This window comes from Paroedura picta, chromosome 9 (genome assembly GCF_049243985.1).
Source record: "Paroedura picta isolate Pp20150507F chromosome 9, Ppicta_v3.0, whole genome shotgun sequence".
Taxonomy (NCBI): Eukaryota; Metazoa; Chordata; class Lepidosauria; order Squamata; family Gekkonidae; genus Paroedura; species Paroedura picta.
Window position 1 is genome coordinate 37607287 of NC_135377.1, and position 24623 is coordinate 37631909.

The 24623-nt window shown below is 41.8% G+C and overlaps 1 protein-coding gene across 1 annotated transcript; it reads left to right on the top strand.

The window, feature by feature from the left end:
* Positions 1–1053: 1053 nt before the first annotated feature.
* LYPLA1 (lysophospholipase 1) lies at positions 1054–23496 on the top strand. Its single transcript, XM_077352416.1, has 9 exons — positions 1054–1343; positions 5195–5226; positions 6938–7003; positions 12420–12467; positions 13872–13942; positions 15349–15422; positions 16386–16487; positions 18175–18351; positions 20762–23496. Exons 1-9 carry the CDS (start codon positions 1275–1277, stop codon positions 20813–20815), a joined length of 693 nt encoding a protein of 230 aa, XP_077208531.1. The 5' UTR covers positions 1054–1274; the 3' UTR covers positions 20816–23496.
* Positions 23497–24623: the final 1127 nt, after the last annotated feature.

Below are 24623 nucleotides of genomic sequence, written 5' to 3' on the forward strand. Positions count from 1 at the left end.
CTATTGCAGATATGCCCAAGACCACGAAAGTGTATGATAGATGTTTAAGTTAGTAGTCTTTAAAGTACTAGAAAGACCAGAGGAGTTTGGGATTTTCATTTGATATTTTTATTAGAGCCCTTTATCGGCTGACAAGTGAATAGGCTTTAAACCACGTCTGCCTGCAGCCGCGCTCTAGGTTGGGAGGAGCGAGCTGACAGACACGCCAGTTCAAGCGTTGCTTTATGTAAGATCGCTTGCCGCATTGTGTTTTCCGCATGGCTCTATGATGATTTTGGATGGCGTGCATTGTGATCCTATGCAGATCTAGCTCTGTCCAAATCCACTGTAATTTTCAATCAGTGTCTCAAAAATTCCCGCACAAAACATAGTCCGTCGACTCCTCTTCATATTAAGCCCACTGGATTGCACCGAGGCATGGATGCTAATGACATTTGGGTGGATATTCATTCTTTCTATTCTCCATCGATGTATTGATGAAACAGGAGTACTACGGCGTATGAAGACACACATCTGCTTCGGTGTCTTTCGCAAAGAACAAACGAGTTGAAGACAACCCCTAAACGCTTGGGTAGGAAGTATTTGTCAGCAACGAGCGCAGCTCCACTTTGAAACGTAAAGGGTGTGTGTGTGTGTAAACGAACAAAACAAAATGAATCAACGAGGGAAATGTAGTGAACTATTACGGCACCCAGTCGCGTGCAACATGCCTGTGTCTGTGCTGCGCAACACTGGCAAAAACAAGGTCACCGACTTCACACGCCCGCTGAAACCTGCCCGAATTGCCCCTGTTGCCTTGGACTGGGCGGGGGAGCAGGAGAGGAGGCCTTTGCTTTGCGATCACAGCGAGCGGTCAGACCGCTTCTTGCATCCCGCCCGCTTCCCCTTCCGACGAGCGGGAACAGAACACGGCGCCCAACGGACAAAAGCCCTCCTCCCCAGCCGCCACAAGGCCAGCTCCTGCTGCCCGGCGGGGGCTTGACCCGGCCAATGGGAAGCGCGACGGGCACTCGCGCGGCCAGAGGCAGGAGAGCGCGCACGCGCGCCAATGTCTCCCGCGCCACTACCAACGGTTCTTGTGGCGCGCAGTTTGCGCAGGCCAGGCGGAAGAGGGGGAGAGGGCCGGGCGGGGCGGCCTTTGCGGAGCCTCCTCCTCTTCCCCTTCTTCCAATCCCTTCCCGACTTCGCCCCTGCCTCCTCCTCCCCCGGCCGCCCTTCCTCCCTCGCCGCCGCCGCCGCCGCTTTCTCACTGGTCGCTGCGAAGAGCCCAGTGCATGTGCGGCAACAACATGTCCGCCCCGCTCCCTGCCATCGTCCCGGCCGCCAAGAAGGCCACCGCCGCGGTAAGAGGGAGCGCGGCAACCCCGCGCGGCGCCCGCCCTGGGAGGGAGGGAGGGAGGGCGTCTGGCGCCGCCCTGGTGGCGATGAGGCCCCTCCGCCAGGCTTCCGAGCGGGACGCCTCGCTCCCTCTGGCGGATCGCCCAGCTGGCCTGCCGCGAGGCGCCGCGTCGCCCTCCCTTCTTGCCACGGCAGGCCCTGCGATCTGCCCGGCTCTGGTGGTTTGTGCCTGCAGCCCTCCAGCGCTGGACTCGGGCGAAAGATTCCCAAGGGATTGGCCGCCTTTGCTTCTGCAGCCGCCTGGCTCATGGGAAGGGAGCGGACGGGGTTGGCTGCCTCAGTGCTTGTGGCGAGAAAAAGCGCCCGGCGAACTTCCCACACTCTGCCGCTGCTTGCTGCGCCCGCAGGAACGCCGTCCTCCGCGCTGGGCAGAGACACCGCTGGGTTGCATTGGGGGGAGTTGGTAGGATGGACAACGTGCAGGTAACCACACACCTGCGCGACTGGGTGCCAATGTGCAGTGCCTAAAATGCTGAAGAAGTTGGAAGGGGCCATACAGGCCATCTAGTCCCACCCCCTGCTCAACGCAGGATCAGCCTAAAGCATCCTAAAGCAAAGAAGTTTGAATATATATGCTTATTACATTAATTGGTAACATGCTATTGGAGGGTTTTTATTGACTTCACCAGCTTTTTAATTGTTGTATTGTGCAGTCCTAAGAGGGCTGACTTCAGTGCAATTCGAACAGTATAATCGTGCCCCGGATTGCAGCGTTATGGCTATGCATAGATTATGGTCATGCAGGATTGCATGATAGCACAATGGTATTTCATTTCAAAGTAACATTGAGCTCAAATGTTCCCTGCCAAATTAACTAATATTTAACCCGCATGCTAAAAAAAATCTGTCAACATATTTTCCCCATTTGGATTTCATTTATACATTCATTCCTATAATCAGTTCAGTTTTAAACTTTTGGAATATGATAGATTCAAGTGGATAGTTGTGTTGGTCTGAAGTAGCAGGACAGGATTTATTTATTTATGTATTTATTTATGATTTAATTTGAGTCCAGTGACACCTTTAAGACCGGCAAAGATGTATTCAAGGCTTTCTGTGCATGCACACTTCCTCAGGCAATGGAACAGGGATCATTAAAGTTCAGATATAAGGAGAAAATAAATTAGTAGCAAATTAGTAAACGTCCTTTTTTAGGAATATGAACAATGGTTAATCTTTAGAAATGAGTGCACAGTCTTTTCCTATAGTTGGGTATATTTATGTATGTATTATATCTGTGTGCCATTCCACACGAGTTTAATGTAGCAGAAGGCTTTCATATTGTAAGCGCTACTAATTTGCAGTTCCGCAAGACGTCGCACACAATCTGCAACACTCCTGCAACAGTTCCGCGAAAAGCAATTTGTTGTAGCGCTTCTAGGGAAATCGCCCTTCCTTTCACCTCAGGATAGTTACATTAGAACTTTCATAATACAATGCTCTCTCTCTCTCTCTGTATGTGTGTGTGTGTGTGTTATATATATGACTTAGTAATTTTTATGCCAATAAAGGTGGTGGTGGTTGTTGAGATAGTAACAGTAGGCAAGACATAAAAAATATTTTTTTGGCCCCAGTAGAAGCAAATATCTACCTTATTGCCAAATTCATTGTGTTTATCATATTAACAGTGTTACTGGAATTAAAGAAATGAGTGGAAAAGACTTGAGAAATGACAAACATTTTTGTTTTTATAAGTAGATCTTGTTGCATCAACTTTTCCTTTAGCTGCCTCCTTCATAAGTATCTGAAGATGAGCACAGGCATTAAAATAATAGTGTGAATGACAACTAAGAGTTATTTTAGTGTCAGTTACCATGCAGGAATGTCCCAAATAAACAGTAACAGGAATTCATCTGCTAACAGCACAGTCTGAAGCATGTTACTTGGCTCTGTTATGTTCATTGGGATTTAATAGGATAAGAATAACATAATCTTGAATAAATGCTATGAATATAGATCTACTCATCAGCAATACTTTATAGTTATTTTCTGTATTAATTTGAACAATTAAGGTTGGCATTGAACAAAGGTTGGCATTGCTGTGTAGGCCCTTGAAAACCTCTACTCTTCATTCAAGCAGAAATATTATTTTTTTAACAATCATCCCTCCCAGGTACTTGGCTCTGCAGTCTGCTGAAGAGTTCCCCCCCCCTTGTTCCAAGTTTGCCCCATAAGGTAGAAGACAGAAGTATTACTCTAGCTTTACTTCTAATAGTTTCTGGGTTCCTACTAGAGGGCGGTTTACAAACAATAAAAGAGTAAAAATTACCCAAAGAAGTCATGACTTACGATGAATTTTATATTGTTAAAACAGTAAAATTAGTTTAGGTTTGATAGGACAGTAAGTATTGCATGTATTTCAATTTCTACCCAAAATTTCCATGGGGGGAATGCTTTTCCCATAGCAACAAAATTTCCAGAACTTTTACATCTCTTTTTCATAGAAATGTGTTTGTGAGATCCACTGTGACATAGCCAGTATAGGGTAATAATTACTTCATGTGATTCTGCTGCTATATGAAGCTTGCTTGAAAGTGCCTCCATTAGAGGCTAGTTTGCTGCATTAGACACCCCCCCCCAACCTGATGTAAGGTATCCTATTTTTAAAATGTGAAACACAATCCTCTGCTAATGTTTCCTTGGAAACAAGCAGTAGTTCAGTGCAGTTAGCTTCCAGGTAAGAATACATAGAATTGTGGTCTTAACCTCCTTCTGCTATGGACATTGAATATGGTTGGTACATTTTTATAGGGGGTGATGATAATGATGATGCAACGAGGCAATTAAGCTTGAACTACGCAGTGAGCTGCAGCCCCCAGGAAAATACACAGAGCTCGTGTGATGTGGAAGCAGTTTTGAATGATATTTATAGATGCATTCTGCAAAGATAGAAAAGGGGAATTTTTAGGATTGTTTGATGTTCAAGTGTGGGCAGTATTAATAGACACAGAAAACAAGTAGCACTTTATAATGAATAATGTTACTAAAAATTCAGAGTACAGATAGATGTAACAAGAAACTTATGTTATGGACGAAATAAGTTTTAAAAGGGGCTGTTAACAGATAATCTGTTCCACTTAATATTTCTGGTAAGGGCTTGGAGGAAAAGCTGGTCTCATGGCTTAAATGCCACTCAGTGCTTAACACCCACTCAGGTTTGCTGTCCTGCCCTTGTGTGCCTCCTCCTCCAACTGGTTTGCCTGTTTGTCCAGCAGCCAGCCAATCACCTTCCATCCCCGACCCCTGACCACCCCCTTCTCCTTCCCTCTGAGGTTTGGAGGCTACAAATCCTTGCTGCCTGAGAGCTGCCCTTGCTGATGAGTTCCTTGCAACCTGAAGCCTTTCCAGGTCCTGGGGAGTGGGGGGGCATCCACAGAGTCCTTACACCCCCCTAATCTAGTGCCCGTTGTATTCCTGAATGCAGCGGGCTTTGCCCTTAGTAAGTGTATAATAACCTTCCATACTATTCCAAATATAAACAAAAGTGAAGAAGCTATAAGTTCCCCAATGTGGTACAGTAATGTAGAGAAGTATATGACTTCTGATATATTGATGATTGATGAAGCTGTAGTTGGATTGCAATACTTGTGAGAGGGCCCTTCAGCTTGAAGTCGTTTTGTAATCATGATCTTCAAATCTGATTACATGAATTTCCATTCATAGACTTGGGTCTTTAACTTGGCTGTGTTATTTTATATTTGCATATGGAGTGAGTCTGGGATATCATTGCATCCATTAGCTTATCACATGCAGTTCTGAAAAGATACCTTCTAATTCATGTGTTGTTGTGTTTTAGGTCATATTTCTTCATGGACTGGGAGATACAGGGTAAGTAATCAGCCATTTAAAGTGCCTTTTGCTATTGAGGAATTATGAGGAAAAATTGTAGTTATCTTATTTGTTAGGAGCTCTGCTGCATGTCAGTCATTCTCAATTCATCGTGTTGATTAAAGTTAACTAAATTTCCTGAATTATTAATTTAAGGATTTGGTTATAGGAATGGATTAGTACTGATATTTGATCTTGATTCACATTAAGAGTGTTCAGGAGTGTACCAGGAGCCCCATGAAACTTTTTTAATGATGTGAGCATATTGTTGACTAATTTGGAAATGGTTACAATAAGGTATGTAAAAGACAGGAACTCTCTCAAAGCATTTTTAACCCAAGCTTTCTAGTAATTTCTGTACAAAGGGGATATTTTATAACTGGTTCAATATAGCTTACCAAAAGCAAAATATTGTGGCAAAAGTGTTTCTATCTCATTCAGATAGAAGCCCACAGTTCTCTCTCCAATTCTGTTTAACATCTTTATGCGCCTTTTTGATGAACTGATATGGAGGATTGGGCTGAGTTGCCACCAATATGCTGATGACACTCAGCTCTTCCTCCTGATGGATGGCTACCCTAACTCTCCCCCAGAAACATTAGCCAGCTGCCTGGAAGCAGTGTTGGGATGGCTTAAGTAGAGTTATCTGAAACTCAACCCTTAAAAGACGAAGGTCCTGTCGCTGGGCGGGAAAGGTCCAAGCAGGGAAGCGCGCCTCCCCAACCTGGATGGAATGCAGCTATCAGTGGCCCACTGCCAGGAACCTGGGGGTGAGTCTTGATGCCTTTCAATGAAGGCTTAGCTTACGATGGTAGCACGGCTGCCATTTTATCACTTTCGCCAAGCCATACTACTAGTGCCCTACTTGGCCCCGGAACACCCAGCCACAGTGATCCACGCAATGGTCACCTCTAGGCTGGACTTCTGCAACTCACTGTACACTGGCCTGCCCTTATCCTTGATCTGGGAACCTCACAGCAGTACCTCAGAGATCCCACATCCAGGCCATTGTCCAGCAGCTGCTCTGGCTTCCTATCGAATTCCGGATCAGGCTTAAGGTTCTGGTTATCACCTTTAAGGCCACATGTGGTCTGGGCCCAGTATACCTAAGGGATCACCTCTCTGCCTACACCCCTCAAGGAACCTTGTGCTGCACCACCTCCAACCTCCTGGTGGTCCCTTGCTCCAAGGAAGCCTGCTTGACCTCAACCAGGGCCAGAGCTTTCTCCATACTGGCCCCCACCTGGTAATACGAGCTCCCAGAATTGATCAGGGCCCTGACAGAACTCTCTAGGTTCCGCAGGGCCTGCAAAAGGGAGCTCCTCCACCAGGTATTTGGTTGAAGTAGACCTGAACCACCGCTTTTCATTGGCCCCCGAGCCTCCCTCCTACAGCAATCACTACAGATCCACCCAACCCACTGGCCTTCAGTACAAGTTGATTTAATCTTCTTCCCAGTATTCCACCATTCTATAATGTTGTTTATTGTTATCACATTGTTACTACAAACAGAGTTATCTATATCATTCCTGTTTCATGTAAACCGCCCTGTGCCTTCAGGGAGGGCCGTATATAAATACAGAGAGAGAGAGAGAAAGAAAGAAAAGGTTCTTTATACCAAGTCAGACCAATGCTCCATACAACCCTGTATATTTAGTCATTGATAGGGTTCTTGAAAAAAGTGTTAAAAATGTTCTTTGTGTTCCAATAGGCATGGGTGGGCTGAAGCATTTGCTGGCGTCAGAACCCCACATGTAAAGTATATTTGTCCACATGCGTAAGTATGGTAATCTTTTTGTTTAGTCTTTCATATTTTCTACTGCTTTCAGTTTCGGATGTTCCATAAAGTTAAGAACAATGTATGGATGTCATTTCTAATACAGTATCAGGAATTGTGTGAGGCAGTATATCTATTTTTTAGTAATTGGTCAACCGTGCTATGGAGTGATAAAGCCACAAATATATATGTAACCCAAATTTTAAAAATCAGGTTACATATTCACCTGACTGGCTGTGCAGTTAAATTAAAACTAAGACTATAATTCAGACATGGAAGGGATACCACCATCATTCTTACATGGACCTAACATTTGATGCAAATGCCAAGGTTTCCCACTGACCTCTGCAAACAAGAGTTAACAGTATGTAGAAAGTCAACAATCATGTCCACAGTGCATCATGCACTGCACAGTTAATTGGTACTGCGCCTGTACAGGCCAGCTGCAGGCATTTTCTTTTTAGCTAAAAAACTCCAAAGAAGGGTGCCCACCCCTTTTTAGCTGATACATGCCTGAGATTGCCCCCTAACACATTGCATGTTCTGTAGGCAGGCACCTCTTTCCCTCATTTCATTTTTCACTGCTGTGAGGAGAAGAAGTTTTCTAGCATGCTCCATTGATTTTTTCTACTTCATCATCTTTGTAGATGAGAGAAACATCTGACCATTGAGGACTATCTTGTTATACTTCTTTAAGAGTTTGACTCTGTAGAAAGCAAGTCCTTTGTTGTGGACACACACACAAACATGCACCTCAGTTATCTTGTTGCTTGTCATGGCATCCAAGGGACTGTTTAATATTTTTTCGAAATTTGGAACAAAAATGACACACAGTGATAAGTATGAACTCTGCCATCTGTGCTTAGGAGAGGCCCATAATGTCTGCACTTGTTCAGTTGGCCAGCCCTTTACTCCAAAGTCCTGGTCGGATAGGAACTCCAGGCTGAAAGCTGCACTGTGAGAGAGAGCTTTGTCTTCCTAAGTTCACTCTGGCTCCTACTGAACCCTTTCTGGACTCCCATTTGTCTGTTTGGTCCCTAAGGGCCTAGCTATCACAAAGGCTTTGATCCTTACAGAAAGATCCTTCGGTCACTCCAGAAGCAGGATTTAGGCACCCACATTCGCGTTCACCTTCTTCAGGACTATGCATTAAGGTCCGGTCACAGTTGGAACTTCCAACAATGCAGCAAAAATTGAAACATAAGGACAAAATGGAGGCTGCTCCCAAGTCAGAATGTGTCAAGACTTCGAAGGTCTAGAGACTGATCCGGACATCATACCATGTCCTTTGCTTCCTTAACCTATTCCTAGTCCAGCATCCCTGATAAACAACTTGGCAACCAGCAGCTCCCCCTTCAGCATTCTTGTTATATGTCCGTAGACTATTCAGGACATCTTCCTAGTTCCCTTGCACAGCCCATCACCATATGTTTACCCCCTTAGCCTGTTCCTTTTTGAAATGTGGATGATGAGCAGCCTAGCATCCCTGCTCGAGAACTTGGTAACTGGCACCTCCCCCTCAGCATTCTTGTTAAAACCGGTGGGTGGAACATCACCCTCAAATTGTTCAGGGGCATGATCCAAATGCTAGGGCATATAGGGATACCCATGCCATAATGGTTTTGTTCTGGCTTCTGTACCACAAACCTGAAAAAGAGGTCTCCGCAGCATCTCATTATAGCTCTGCTTTGAACCTGTCACCTGATGATATTGTAGGCAACCAAATCTCAATATCTCCTAGTGATGACCTCTGTCTCTATGAAGATGGTGAAAGCCTTGGACATTGACGTTTCCACTTTGGACAACAGTTGAAAGACAGAATATTGAGTCATCTAATTTCTGATAGTCCAGCATTGCTTTTCCAATCCTGGTGGGCCTCTCTTGATCTCACAGTTCCTATTTGGCAAAAACCAACCTCCAGTCAAGCCGTTCCCCGAAAGATCAGAAACTTAGATAGAATAAAGTAAGACTCCTGTGAGCTTCTGTCTGCATCCACCATATTTGTTAATGACGGAAAACATGCAAGCATATCTATAGCCTGGCCAGTATTCATCCCTGGTTGACAGGGAAAGCTGTTTTGATACTTTGGAAGAAAGTTTTGTTTGGTCTTCTCAATTTTCGAGTAGCAAATTATCAGGTGAATTATGAGTGGCTCCCAAGTTTTCTTCTGGGAGAGACTTTCCTGATACCTGGACAGATTGTCCAATGAATTCAAGCCCCTGGCTAAAATGATCCAATCCATGGCTATAAAACTCTTGACACAGAATATTAATGTGGGCAGACATGCTACTGAGGTAGCAGCAGATCAATAGCCTCTGCCATAATCCTCAGAAGGTACTCTTGGCTATGTAACGCTGATCCTGCGTTGAGCAGGGGGTTGGACTAGATGGCCTGTATGGCCCCTTCCAACTCTATGATTCTATGAACACTGTTCTTCCTCTGAAGGCTCCATACAGAATTGAGGATATCCCTTTTAGGGATCAACTCTTTTCACAATCCATAGGCAGGTTCCTCTCCACTGTGGGGAAAAAAGCTGACAGATAAGTTCACTTAAGTGTGTTTTCTCAGCTCCAACTCGGAGGCAACATTTCATTGCTACCCATTTCTACAGAAGCCACAGACAACCGGCCATTGTTTGTGTCATTCCCCTTTTCAAAAAGGAAGGTTACCCCACGGCTAGGTCTACTTAACAACCCCAAGAGAGACCAAAGCCAATTCTAACTATCTGTCCCAATAGTCATAGAGGTTTCCAGTTTTAAAGATAGGTTGCCACAGTTTGCAGAGGTACCAAATTACTTTGGATAGTTGGGTTTATCTGTAGTTCAAGAAGCTCATAGTTGTTGTTCCAACCCCCTTGCCACTCACTTTCCACCGTGGTGGATAACCTCTACCCAGAACATGAATTTCTGCAAAAGGGTGCAGTAGAACATATTCCAGGTGAGTGATGCTCTTAGGGTTTATATTCATGATTTCTTCTGGTAGATAAAAAGGATATGGGGCATAGGCCCATATTGGATCACAGAAAATTAAACAAGATCTTAACAATTTCAAAGTTCAGAATGGTCTCACGTTCTGCCAAGGTAGAGTTCTGTACTCTGTGGCTTGTAGTCCTTGATTTAAATGACGCCTATTTTCATATTTCATTATAATAGCATGCCAAATGTGTTGCAGGAGTGACAGGGAATAGTGAAATGGGTGGAGTTGGGAGCCTAAAGCTGCGGTAGAATGATCACTGCATAGGTCAAAGTGAAATATACAGTAATGTGCTATGTTTATGATTTTCCGTATTAATACCTTGATATACCTTTCTCTGAATATGTATCTTATAAGTGTATATGGTTTCTGTTTTTGGCCAGATTCTCAAGTGGTGGTTTAGGGTACCAGGAGGACTAGAAATTGGGAGAACTACAATTCAAGGAGTAGAGTGTTATTGTAATAGTGTGGGACAGAAAGGTGAGGTCCCATACACAGTATCTTTATGGTAAAAATTAAATTATCAGTTGTCATATACTTACCCTTCTGAGGCAACCAAAATCAGGCAAAATAATTCAGGAAAAGAAAAAAAAATCCAAGTCTTAACTAAAAGTGCTCTGTCCCACTTAAGGCAAAGTGGAAGGGAAGTACAAACCTGTGATACAGCTCCTCCACTTAATGAACACAGATTGAATAGTACACATGATTCACAATAGTACACATGATTCACACTACATTGGTTAAAATAGGCCTTGCCAAATTTCCGTTAGGCCTAGGAGCCCAAACTCATCCATCCATATAAAATAAATTCTTTTTCTCTGTCATACTAATGTTGCCTCTACATTATGAAGTTTCCCTTTAAGAGCAGATTAATGGGGTGTTGTTACTTGCCTTCATGCTACATAAAGCTTCCAACAGTCCCTTTCAAAACATTAAAATTTCTACTTCTGGTAGATAAAAAAGGGCAAAATATTTTTCTCCACAATGGTTGACAGTTCTAAAAATTATACTCTAGCACTATGTCAGTTAGTTGTGAAGAGCAAGGCCTTCACTTCAGTTATCCCAAGTCTCTGAAATGCATTCTTGGATAAGTTGCTTATTCCACTTCTTTCAGCTGAGGTGGAAAATGTTATGCATGTAAGGTTGTTTTTCTGAAGAGGCAAAGCCTAAGAAAAAACTTTGGAACAATTTCTTAGTTTTCCTCCCCTGCAGGGACTAAACCTATGTATATATTATTGGAATGGATATACAGTCTTCCTCAGTTTTGGCTCTCCATCTTTCTCTTTATCATCTTATGACAAAATATTAGTAAATTCCTTGGGTTAAGGGCTTGAGTTCTTGTGTTCTATAAAGCATCATGCTTACTGATTGTTCTGTGTCATGAAAACATCACCATTTTGATCCATCTGCATGTAAACAAACTGGGCCTAAACAAATGGATTCCAGTGGAGATAGCCATATTAAGTTTATGTCAACAAAGCCAAGAAATCTGCGGCCCCTAAAACACATGAATTGCAACATAAGTATTTCCAAACTCGGGGTTCTTTTGTTTAAGTTGATATTGTAAGATAGGCCAACTGACATAACTCAGCTGCTATGAAAATAGAAGTAAAGGAAAAATACCCAAGTATTATTCTCTTTTCAATTAATACATGGAATCCTTGTGCGGAGGATAGATTTCAAACAGTAGACTCCGCTTCAATAATTCAGTAAATCTGGATGATGATTCAAATCTGGATGACAATCGTGTGCATGTAATACACCAAACCTGAGCATAAAGCAACTCATAGTCTAGTTCTGAATTATTTCAGCAGTACAGAAGGTTGGTTTGTAGACTAAATTTCTCTGTCTCCCCTTTGGGAAAAGTCTCTTCCCTACCCAACCAAGTGTTGATACCTGCTTTCAGCTTTCTGTTGGCTGGTGGTAGAAGAGAGCAGGAGTTCCCAATTAAGGCAACAGTCATCTTTCTGTGATGTTACTGTTGCTGCTGCTTAGCAGTCTAGGAGCATCAGCAGGGATTGAGTTTTGTACTAGCAGTTCTGGAGGGCATTCATCTTAAGGGCTGGCTTCCCCTTCCTTTTAAACTGTGTAAGGCTGAGGGTGATCTGAATACTAGGCACCTGGACAAACTTCAGGTTGAAGTGGTGACCTAGCACCCAGAATTGTCAGTCGGGTTTACAAAGCTGTGGAAAAGGGGAGCATTGTGTGTGTGTGTGTGTGTGTGGGGGGGGGGGGTTGAAGACATTTGCAAATTATTCTGCATTAGGAACAAGGATTTAAGAATAGTTTATATTGTCCCTGATACCTGCTCAGCTTCTGTTCAAGAAGGTCTTTCTGATATAAAAACCCATCTGGCACCTAGCTAAGTAAAGTAGTAATTTCAAATACTATTCTCTGTTATTATAGCTTTTTAAAAGTTTTTCTTTCTTCCCTAAATTTCTAGACCCGTTATGCCAGTTTCACTAAACATGAACATGGCTATGCCGTCTTGGTAAGTAATAAATTGGAAATTATGAAGTTAGTACTCATGCAGTACAATCCTAAACTGCTACATTTTTCAATGTTCATTTACTTAGGACATTCTTTTTACAATTGTGCTGTTTGCCTTATATTCTTGCCTATCCCAAATTAGAAATAGAGTTGACCATCTTTTTTTACATCTCTGAGGGATGTAAAAGGCAAGTGTGCCCATGGCTGAGGTGGATTTTGGGTTCAGATCAATTTATAGTGTGCTGTATTCATGTCTACTACCTGTGAGTTTGGGGCATGCACTTTTCTACCCTTGGAGATGGATCGTGATGGGTAGCCATGTTTGTCTGTATCAGTAGAAAAGACCAAGTGTCCAGTAGCACCTTAAAAGACAAAATATGTTGCAGGGTATGAGCATTCATGAGCTGCTGCTCACTTCTTCAGATACAGCTGGAGTGAGAGTCATTCAGTCCTATATTTTGAAAAGTGAAGTTATTTCAGATGCCAAATGTCATCAGTAGACAAATGACAATGGCAGATGTGATATACGGAGGGTAGTAGATGTGGAGAAATCAGCATTGGTTAACCTTTAAGATGCTACTGAGCTTTTGTTCTTCCCTTGCTTATTCAACTAGAATTGACAATCATTTTGAAAAGTGTTTTAACAGTGCCGTCCTAAGGGAAGTAGCACCCATCTAAATCCATTGAAGTTAATTGGCTTAGAAGGATGTAGCTCTGGGTGGCACTGCCAAATAGTATATAAAGGTAAGACTTAGGGTTCCATATATATGTGTAGTCTATTGTATGTTGGTTAGGCTGCAAATGTGGTTTTTCTGTATTATGCATTTTTTAAGATACTGCATGATTAGAGCCTGGAATAACTGAAATTAAAAATAAGTAACCTTCAACACTGTGCATCTTCCCAGAAAGGAAGAAGGATAAATTTCCTAACAAGCTGAACACTTTATGTTGAAGGGAGTTGGTGGCAGGTGGGGAGGGGAGAAAAAAATTAGGTGCTTGGCAAAAATATTTATATTATTTATATACAACCCTCCCCAAAGGCTCAGGGTGGTTTACATAAAACAGGAACAGTACAATTAACTCAGTTTATAGTGATGTGGTAACAACGACAACAAGATAGTGATAGTAATAAACATTGTAGAACAGTAGAATACTAGGAACATTGATTGACTCGTACTGAGGCCCAGTGATTTGGGTGGATGTTGAAGTGCATAAAGGAAAAGATAGGTGAGACAAAGCCCAGAATAGACTAAGGTTCCACCTTACTTTCCCACTGTCCTGCAGCAGCAACAGCTGATTTTTGGAGGGCAAGACCTGCAGTCACAACGGGACTGCGGAACTGCTTTATTTAATACCTGGTCTGCTGGGAGTATAGAGGCTTGGTAAATATATTGTTTCTCTTAAGGTTCGATATCATTGGACTCTCTCCAGATGCACAGGAAGATGAAGCTGGTATCAAGCAAGCAGCAGAGAATGGTATGTTCAGTAACCTTGTATTGAATAATGGAAAGAAGAATGAATTGTTTTTGAGAATTTTCCAGTGTTCATTCTCATTTGAAATAATAGCTGTATTCTGTAAAATTAACTATGGTTTGCATTAATGTCATAGAGCAATGAAGTTTTAATAAACTGCCAGTATGCTATCTTACCATTGTTCCCTCTAATATTTTGGAAAAGCCCCTGTGGTTGGAGCGCTGTCCGGGACACATCCAGTGTTTGACCTGTGCTTCAGCCCGCACTGGCCAATCCAACCACACCCAGCAAAGCTGGGGGTAGCTGGATTGGGCCAGGCCCTGGAGCACCTAACTCCAAGACCGGCCACAAGGTAGGGGGCCAGATGCTGCCTGGCCGCTGAGGACAGCGCTCTTCCACTTCTCTGCCTTGGTCACCATGCCTGCTAGCAGCCATGGCAGCCCAGCTGCCTCTGGAGACGTCACCCCAGCATCCACCAGGGCTACAGGCTTGCCTGCATTTACATGCAGTGGGATTTTTACCTAATACACTTATAATTTTTATAGAATTGTTACATGAAGTGATCAGATCTATCTGAGATGTGGATTTTAATCAGTATTGCTAAATCTGAATTTGCATATGCCTATTGATAGAAAGAAATGACCCTAAATTGCTGTTTGGAGAACCTGGTTTCTGGTATCCACATGTTTCTCTGTGTAATGATACTAATATACTTGCACAATAGTCTCTCATGGTCCTGTACAGAGGCTAATTATGCTTCTCCTTATTCAGCTTCTAGATTCTGAATGGAATAAGTTTTACCACCGTGTCAGTATTGCAGCATTGTAGTCTTGCTGCGTCTGCTGTCGTCATTGTTAGTCAGTGTTCCCTGTGCCGCCTTCATTGTCATGTTGTTATCTCATTAAGACTCAAATATATTTTTTCCTGAAATGCAAGTAGATTTTAAACGTATTTAACCAATCTTATCATACTTCCAATTTTTGTTTTTTAGTTTCAGATTCCTCTTTCAGAGAGATCCTTGATTTGTTATTTAATTTCTGACTTTTTAATGCACTGGAACCTGTAGTGGAGGTCCAAACTACATTGGAAAAAATGAAGATTGCAGGATTTTGGAATGAGATCCTAGTCTAGAAATCTGATATTATTTCAAGACAAAGGAAGACTGGGCATGTGTATATTTGTTTAGTTTGAGGTACTGGCTGGAAAATGGGGTATTCTGGTTGATACTCGAAATAAATATCTGGGGTAATTTTGAATATGTGGTGTTGCCCCCCCCCCCCCGATAGCAAATAGTGATAGTGACAGATCAACTCCTGTCTCTCTGAATCTCAAGGCTGTAAGCAGGCAGAGGCATCTAAATATTCATTCCTACCTTTTTAGTCTTATTAACCACCAGGCTTCCTTTGCAGTGAAATTGCTTGTAGAGCAAGAAGTAAAAAATGGAATTCCCTCACACCGAATAATCCTGGGAGGATTTTCTCAGGTAAAAATAACTCCTTATTACTACTTTATTACTGTTAAAGATGAAACCTTCATTTTTCACAAGGCTCAGCATGAACAAGGATTTTAAAACCAAAAGAAAATTCTAAAAATAAGCCAAGCCCTTATGTACTTGGTGATAGTTCAGTGTTTCTCCAAATTAATATCATGTAATTTATTGAAAATATCTGGCATCGGCATAACTCTAGAAAGCTCTTTAATCCCTGTGGAGAGAATGTCTTACTACACTTTCAATACTTGTATTTCCTTTGTGAAGGTATCATTAATAGGTTCACAGCCAGTCATTATGTGAACCTATTAATGATAGGTTCACATAACCTATCATAAGCTCTTGGGGATGGAGCTGCCATCAAAGGATATTCTTAAAGAACTGAAAAATTATACAGCAAACTCTGTCAACTGAGACTTCTTACATTATGATGACAGTTTTAAGCCTTGTATGTAAAATAGGTGGAATAATGGAGGACTAATATTAAGTCTGCAATAAACAATTCCACAGCCATCTTAATATTCTTATCCAGAAAGTAAAAAAGGATTTTTCATTACTTTCAACGCACACCACTTCAAAGTATGGCTTGTTAGCATGCAAATGTAGTATTCTCAACAGCTATACCATTTGGAAGGGAGGGAGCAGGATCTGGATCAGAGATTAACAGTTCTGTTAGTATGTGCAATGAGTTGGGATTTCCCTGATCAGGAAATGAGAGGGGTTTAACATTGACCCAAATGAGTTCACACATGAAAAAATAAGAAAACATGCTGCGTCACATTTTGCAAACCAGTGATTCAAAGAGAAAACTGTCAGTTATGTATACAGTGTTCCACTTGCATTAATGTTAATTGAGCAGTTTCTGAAGTTTCATTGACATTTTTAGCATTTTCAATTAATGAATGTTAAAACGTGTCATTTTTACAATAGTAACATGATTACTTTTGCTTTCACTAGGGAGGAGCTCTAGCACTGTACACAGCTCTCACCACACAACAGAAACTAGCAGGTGTTTTAGCGCTCAGCTGTTGGCTTCCATTGCGGACTTCATTTCCACAGGTAGTGTGCCTGGCACTGAAGGTTTCCTAAAGTTCCGAATTACATTTGGATATTGTTTTCCTGTTACTAGTAATATTCAGTATGCATCAGTGATGAACAATTTTTGCAGCCTAAGCACACATTACAATAATTTAGAGAATCTCCCATTAGATCCTTTATCCAATGATTCAGTGCAATGAGGCATGACTAGGCATGCAGAGAAGACCAAATAGTTCTTAATTTAAATAACAGGCTGCTATTGATATAAAATGAGCCTCTTGGGGTGCAGAGTGGTAAGGCAGCAGACATGCAGTCTGAAAGCTCTGCCTATGAGGCTGGGAGTTCAATCCCAGCAGCCAGCTCAAGGTTGACTCAGCCTTCCATCCTTCCGAGGGCGGTAAAATGAGTACCCAGCTTGCTGGGGGGTAAACAATAATGACTGGGGAAGGCACTGGCAAACCACCCCGTATTGAGTCTGCCATGAAAACGCTAGAGGGCGTCACCCCAAGGGTCAGACATGACTCAGTGCTTGCACAGGGGATACCTTTACCTTTTACTGATATAAAAGTGAAGATTTTAGAGTGATCATAACATTTTAACATGTTTATGGATATAGAAAAGGCTACTTCCTTAATTCCAGGACTATATCTTGTCTGTAGTGTCCTCAAGAACCTTTTTTTTTTGAAGGATGGCATATACAGCATTCAAATAAATATTTCTACCTAGTTTCAAAGAGTCATTATAACATAGCTAATCAAGTTTTGAAAAATTGAGTCTGAATGCCTTACTCTGCCACCAAGCTCGCTCAGTGGTCTTGAGCAGACTATCCATCTCAATAAATATTCTCAGATGTATTGTGAGGGTAAAAAGATGAAGTGGGGGCTTTTATGTTACTTTGAGCTCCTTGGAAGAGTTAATAAAAACAATAAAAGTTATTATGAAGCAGTCATAAACTACAAGATATCTGGGGGACCACCTCTCCCTGTAGGTTCCCCAAAGAGTCTTAAGTGAACAACATTTGCTCAGGATCCCTGGCCCTAAGGAAATTAAACTGACCATAGCCAGGGCTTTTTTGGCCCTGGCCTGGTGGAATGCTTTGTCAAGTGAGATCAGAGCCCTGTGGGATCTTAAATGGTTCTGCAGAGTTTGTTCTGCCATACCTATGATTTAGGCGTGAAATAACATCTAAAATCTTCTTAGTTCCCTGTCAGAATCCACCGAACTATACTCAGAGGGATTTGTATGATTCTTTCCCCCTCCTCTCATATGACAGAGAGAGCTGGGCACATTTAGAACTTTCCTGTTTTTAATGTTTTAAAACTTCAATTCTGTTTTTGTATTTCTATTTTTATATATATGTTATTTTATTTTGTGTAAACTGACCAGAGACTGAGGGGTGAGAAGAATTTCTTTTTTATTTAAATGCATAGCTTTGGCAGTTGATTTTGTACCAGCTCACAGATTATTATTTCATTACCAGTGTTTGCTATACAATGTGGTACGCCTTGTCCATACTTCATACTGTACAATCCTACAGTATTTACTTGTAAAATATTACTTTCTTCTGTAGCTGACAATAAGTGTCATTAATATCCTGAAATAAGTATGGATGTCTACATTTTTTCACACAATATACTTTACACTTTAATTGGATGAAAGATCTTGCTTTTCCTCTATAATGTACTAATATTTTGTAACTTTTTGTTAGGGTTCCTTTAATAGTGTCAACAAAGATATTCCCATTCTCCAGTGCCATGGTGACTGCGATCCCTTGGTTCCACTGATGTTTGGATCTCTTACCTCTGAGAGGCTAAAGACCATGATAAATCCTGCCAATGTAACTTTCAAGACTTATTCAGGCATGATGCATAGCTCATGTATTGAGGTAATGGTTGTACAGTTATGCTTAATTTATTATTCTTAGTTCAGGCACAGAAAATAATGTTCTTGAGTGTTACTGTAGAGGCATGTTTTTGTTTTACAATCAGCACTACATACGGTGGCATAATGTACGTATACGTAGAAATCAGTGCAAAGTTCATTGTAAGGAGCAACAGGATTCTGATATAAATTCTCCACAGGTGTCTCCTTTATTTTCCTTAAAAAACTGGGTAGCTGGGACAGTGGTCACTTGACAGGATACTGTCAGTTAATCCCCTATTGATACAAATTCCATGGCATTTTGAGGCTTTGAAAGCTTTATAGACCTGACAATTATTCTTGGATGCTGTTACATTTGAGGCTTTTGCTCTAGTTGAACAGTGGATTGTATTAAGCACCAAAACGGCAAGAATTGGCTGAGGTTTCTATGCCTTTATACTTTCTGGGATATTCATTTCTGCTGAGGATCCATTATTAGCTGTAGATTGCTCTAAAAAGCATGCTTAGGCCATAGATATAGTTGCTTTCAAGAGCTAACTATCCTTTACCACAAGAAAGTGATCCAATTCTGATGAAATATCTGGTTTAAAGTGAAGAGGTGCCACTGATACATCAACTAGAGGCATTCTAAACTATTCTATGACCACAGAAGCAGAACTTTGGCACTAACTACTGAGTGGCTTTGGCCCTTGTTCTGGACCAGTTTCCCCCCGCCCCCCTTTGTAAACTTGATAGCAAATACAGGAAGTAAACTTGTAGGTCAAGCAGTAAAGTTAGGTGATGGGCCAAGTAACACTGATTTGTTTCTCCCCACTGGAATGGGAAAAGCTCGCTTGTTGGCCTTTGCAACAATGTTTTCTTCTTATCATTCTCTTTCTGTGTAGTTAGGGAAGAGGCACAGGAAACTGTGTAGCTAGGAAAAAAGCACAGGAAACTTTGGTAAAGAAAGTTCACCTCTATTGGAGCAGATCACTGCCCGTCTCCCCAGCATGTGGGAGCTTTAGTTTGCTAAGCCCCTCTTTTCTTATCTTGAACAACAACAATATCAAAAACTGGCTGGCAGTTGAATTCCTGATCAGGTATGAGGTGTTCGTTTTAAAGTTTAAGGCCTTACATAGTCTGAGACCTGCATACCTGAGGGACGATCTCTCTATATAACCCCCACAAAGAGCTTGTCTCTCTGCAATTACTAATATGTTGATTATCCCCACCCCCTTTTCAGCCCTGGCTTCAGCTTGGTGAAATGAGCTGCTGGCAGAGATCTGGGTCCTTACAGATTTCCAAAGGGCCTGCAAGACAGCAGTCTTCACCAGGCATTTGGTTGAAGCCAAGGTTGCACTCTTAACTCTTGAAAGGGTCCCCCTGCCTAATTCCCAGCTCAGGCTTCTGCCTAAGCCATTCCTCTCTCATCAAAGCTGGGCCAGTTATCTTATATCTTGAACAGTTGTAACATCAAGTGCAGGGAGATGTTTTAACTGATAGGGCAACTATACTAGCACTTTAATTTGAAGATTTAAAATGTTTTATTGTACAAGGCTGTTTCTCTTGTAAGTTGCCCTGAGACCTTTTTGGAAAGGGGCAGCCTAGAAATCCAAGGATTTTTATACCTCCACGTTATAATGACAGGCTGTGACTGCATGTTATGTGGTGGTAAGTGCCATCAAGTTCCAGCTAACATATTGCTACCCCATAGGGTCTTTAAGAGAAGGAATATTCAGAGGCAGTTTGCCATTGTCTGCCTCTACATCACAACCCTGGTATTTCTTGATACTCTCCCATCTGGATACTAGCCAGGGCTGACCCTGCTTAGCTTCTGAAACATAACAAGATTAGGCTAGCCAAGATATCCAGGTCAGGGTATTGCCTGTCATACTATACCAATAATAGGATGTTTTACAGCAGTGGTCCCCAACTCCCGGGCCGGGGACCAGTACTGGTCCGTTGATCAGTCGGTACTGGGCCATGGCTCCTCCTTGTCCTCCTCCCTGTCTGCTGCCTCGGGGGCTGCCCTGCCACTCTGCCGCTGGCTCACCTTTGGCTGCCATGGCTGGGGCTCCCCCTCGGCGTGGCATTGCACAGCTGCTGCTGGCAGTGCCACCCAGTGGGTGGTGGGAAGTCAGGGGCGCTGGCGGGAAAGCAAGTGGAGCAAGGGCTCAGGTGGCGGCAATGTCCTTCGGCAAAAGACTATCCCCCTCCCCCCCCCCAGGCCTCAGTAAAATTGTCAAGACTTGAGCGGTCCCCGGTGAGAAAAAGGTTGGGGACCACTTTTTTATAGGACTTTAGTGTGTGTGTGGGGGGGAGAATAGTTGAATGAGTGAAAACTACAGTGTAAATTGCCAAACGGGATGCTCTGTATTCTTGTATATTTAGTTCTGCAAATTTACCATACATTGTTGTTTTTTATTCTTGAATAGGAAATGATGGATGCAAAGCAGTTCATTGATAAGCATCTACCTCCAGTTGATTGAAACTTCCTGAGGGGCCTTCACTTTAAATGCACCAGCATCATCTGTACTAGATTGTTACTTTTCATGCAGCCAGTTATGAAGCATTTATGTGCCTACAGTGTTAATTATATTGTAAATGTACCAACAACGACTAGATAGCATAACTTTATGAGGAATGATGCTTTTTCCAAACTTCATGGTATAGGTGTGAGGTACGGAAAATACGTTTTGGAATATATTTAAGCATACTTTTCTATGCTTGATTGCTCCAAATTTAAAATTGCTCATTGATAATGGAAGATCTTGGGTTTTAATGAATGGTTTAACTGAGAACAATTTGATATGTTCAAGACTTGTTTTATTACTGCTTGTTAAATTGATATTCATCTATCACATATGCAGTATGTAAAACCAGTAAGCATGTAGTAGTAGAACAAGTATTCTTAATCAGGATTAACTCAAATGTCAGGTTTAACCAATATTATTGCATGTGTAACAGGCAACTTCCAGCCTTTACAGCAATGTTATTCAGTGTCATTTCCTACTGTATACCAAGCTACTTAAAACAGTATCTAACATCTAGTGAGAAGTATCACATGTAACTGCCCTTAAAATGAGTTACATTATCTGTGGCAAAAAATGGGAGAGGAAATTCAGTATGTTAAAATCCTTTATTGTCAGTTGGATCCTGGAAAATTTTTCTCTAACAGAAGGGTGCGACAACTCCCTTTACCTGCAGACCTGCATTGCCCTTGCCATGCTGTTCCTATGACTACCATTTGCAATATCATTTTGGGTCTCAATAGAAGTGGAAGTCAAGGAGGTCTTGTTCTTTCTTCAGTAAAGATGGAAATGGTATAGATTTAATGAAGGGTCTATGCCCATTTGAATTCTTATTCAACATTTGCAACATTTCAATCCACAAGAGTTTTCTGGTAAACTTCTTAGTTGATGTTAGAGATGTTTTATCAATGAACAAGCCATTTGTATTAAATTCCCTCACTCCAGTCCCAAACAAAAACTAGCAAATGTCAGACAAAAGTATTCTGCTGAAATGTATGCCATAGATTCTTCCTGTGTTATTCATTCCCTTAGTAGACTTAAATTTTTTTCCTGGTAATGATATTCAAACAGTGTGGCAGATTTGGCAATATGGATTTTAGTGTGTGGGGGGAAGAACATCCAGCTTTATAGGGCAGCATCCTGGTCACATTTTGCTGATCATCTTGGCATTACGCTACTGTTGCATATCTCATTACCTTAGTGATGTTACAGTTATTGTTCCTGGAGGTTTCTTTCTTTCTTTACATGTTTTATTAATGCATATGATTTTATTTCCTATTCATATACAATCAATCACACTGGGGCTGTTAGTAAGAGTAATCACTGGGGCTAAGTGCTCCCTAGGACTTCATCTTGCCACTATATTTGCACTTCTATCTACTCTATGGGTTTTGCTTTCATTCTATGAATTTTGCTAGCGTTTGTGTGGCCTTCCAAATAGAGGGCACTCTGACATATCAGCAGAAGCAACTTATTTCAGATGTGGGATTCTGATTTCTGCTTTCCTTTTCTTTTTCATTGTTGTGCACACACAATGACACTGTCAAGGGTTGACGTGGGAATTGTACCATGCGCCTTCTCTACTTGCCAGAACTGTTTGACTTCATGAACCTGCTGTGTATGTATATATGGCTGTTATTTAGAGGCAGTAAATGCTTTTGCTATCAAAGCCCACTCCAGTATCACAGTATTTGGACATCTGCAGGAGTTGACATACACTTGAAAATGGAACCAATGTGACTTTCTTCAGTGCTTGTCTTGTTTACTGATTAATGACTTTTCTATCTAAGTATTAGTTTCTAGAGGAAAAAGGCAATCTGATTTACTTATTTATTAATCTTTTACCGTTATGTGGAAGACCTTACTTTCTTGAGCGGTTGGCATACATAAAAGTATTTTTGGACTATTCACTTATCAGTGGTGATTCTTAAATTAGTCATGCCAATAGATGAAATGCTTTATACAAAGTTATTGCTTTTAGCAACCTAAAGAATATGGACTACTGAATCTGAAATAGTACCTCACCCTACAAGAGATGCTCATGTCTTCTATACTTTGCCTAAAATTTCAAAATCTAAAAATTGAAACATTATATTCAGTGTTAATGTTATTTGGTGAATAACTGCCAAGCTGATAAGCAGTTTTATCATAGCCCAAATGCTGTTGCACCATAGGCAAAGCTACTGGCTTCACTGGGAGCTTTATTCCTGATAGGATGTAGCCATTAGCTTTCATTCTAATTGTTGTATAATGTTAATGCAGTGAATTGCTGAAGGAGTACAGTACTCTTAACTTGAGTTTTAGATCTGTTAATTAAATATTTGCCTTAATGAAGTGTGCTGTACTTCATTAAACTACAAATGCATCTTTTTTATAAATAGGTGCTATTGAAAAATAAAGTGAATATAGTTTTAAGGATGTATTGAATAGGATGTGAATGAAGCCATATGTGTAGGCTGGAATATTTTATAAACATCTTTAATTTGGCTTTCCTTTATCCTAAGGTGTAGAAATACACATAATGTAAAAAATCAAGATGTTACCTTACCATTTATGGTAGCAAATCTGTTGTTGAAATCGCTTTCTTGTAGTTCAATTGTAAATCTTTCTGTTACTGTGAAATAAATTCTGAACAATCACTGTCTGAATTTAATACAAGCCACCACCTTAAACACATCCCTAAAATATGGGTAAAAGGGAGTTGGAATGTTGCAAGGATATTTTTATCTTTTGAAGTTAATCTTACATGGCAAATCTTTGCTAATATGAATCATAGATAAAAGGGTAAAGGGTATGGATCAAAGGGGAAAGATGTATTTAAAGATCTGTATACATCAAAATCTGTGGAAGTTACTTTGAAATGCATGAGAGAATATGTGTGGTAGCTCTTAACTTGCTGCTCACACATTCCTATGTATACCTGGCCTGTACAAATTTCTATCAAATCTGATGCATACTAGGAATGTATTGTTTTTGCCAAGTACAGAACTACTGCTTGTTTAAAAAACACACTTTAATAACAAATGGGTGAATATTCTACTTGTTGAAAGGTTAATTACATGCTTTCACTTGAGCTGTTTACAGTTTGTGCCTGTTTTGTTTCCTATGCACCTGTTGCTATGTGATAATATTACAGTACTAGAAAATAAGCCCGCTGTCGAAGAAATACAGCAGGCCATAGCAGAGGGGGAGAACAGACTGTGGGGAAGGAGGAAGAAGAGGAAAGGAGGAAGAGGAAGGAGAAAAAAGGGCAAGGGGTGGTTGAAGGGATGGGTAGAAGAGAGAAAGAAAGTAAAGGAGAGAGACAGGAAGCAAGTGAGGGAAAGATAGAGACAGGAAGGAGATGGAGAAATGAAGGAAGAAAGGCAGGCAGGCAGAGAGGTAGGTGAAAGGGGAGGGGACGGGGGGTGTAGGTTGGGGGGCAAATCGGGAGGGGAAGGTGGGGAGGAAAGGGTAGAGAGGAGTGTGCGTGGATGTGGGGTGGGGGAGAGGAGGAAAGGAAGGCAGGCAGAGATAGGTGAAAGGGGAGGGGCCAGGGGGTGAGGGTTGGGGAATCGCAGGGGGGTGAATGGGGAGGGGGAGGTGGCGAGGGAAGAGGGGGTAGAGAGGAATGTGTGCATGGATGTGGGGTGGGGTGGCTGTGTGTGTGCGTGTCTGTGGGGGCGAGGAAGCAGCGGCGGGGTGAGGGAGGGCGGCCGGGGGGGTTGGCTGGTGAGGCTGTGTGTGTGTCTGGGGGTGGGGAATGGCCAGTGGGAAGGGACCACAG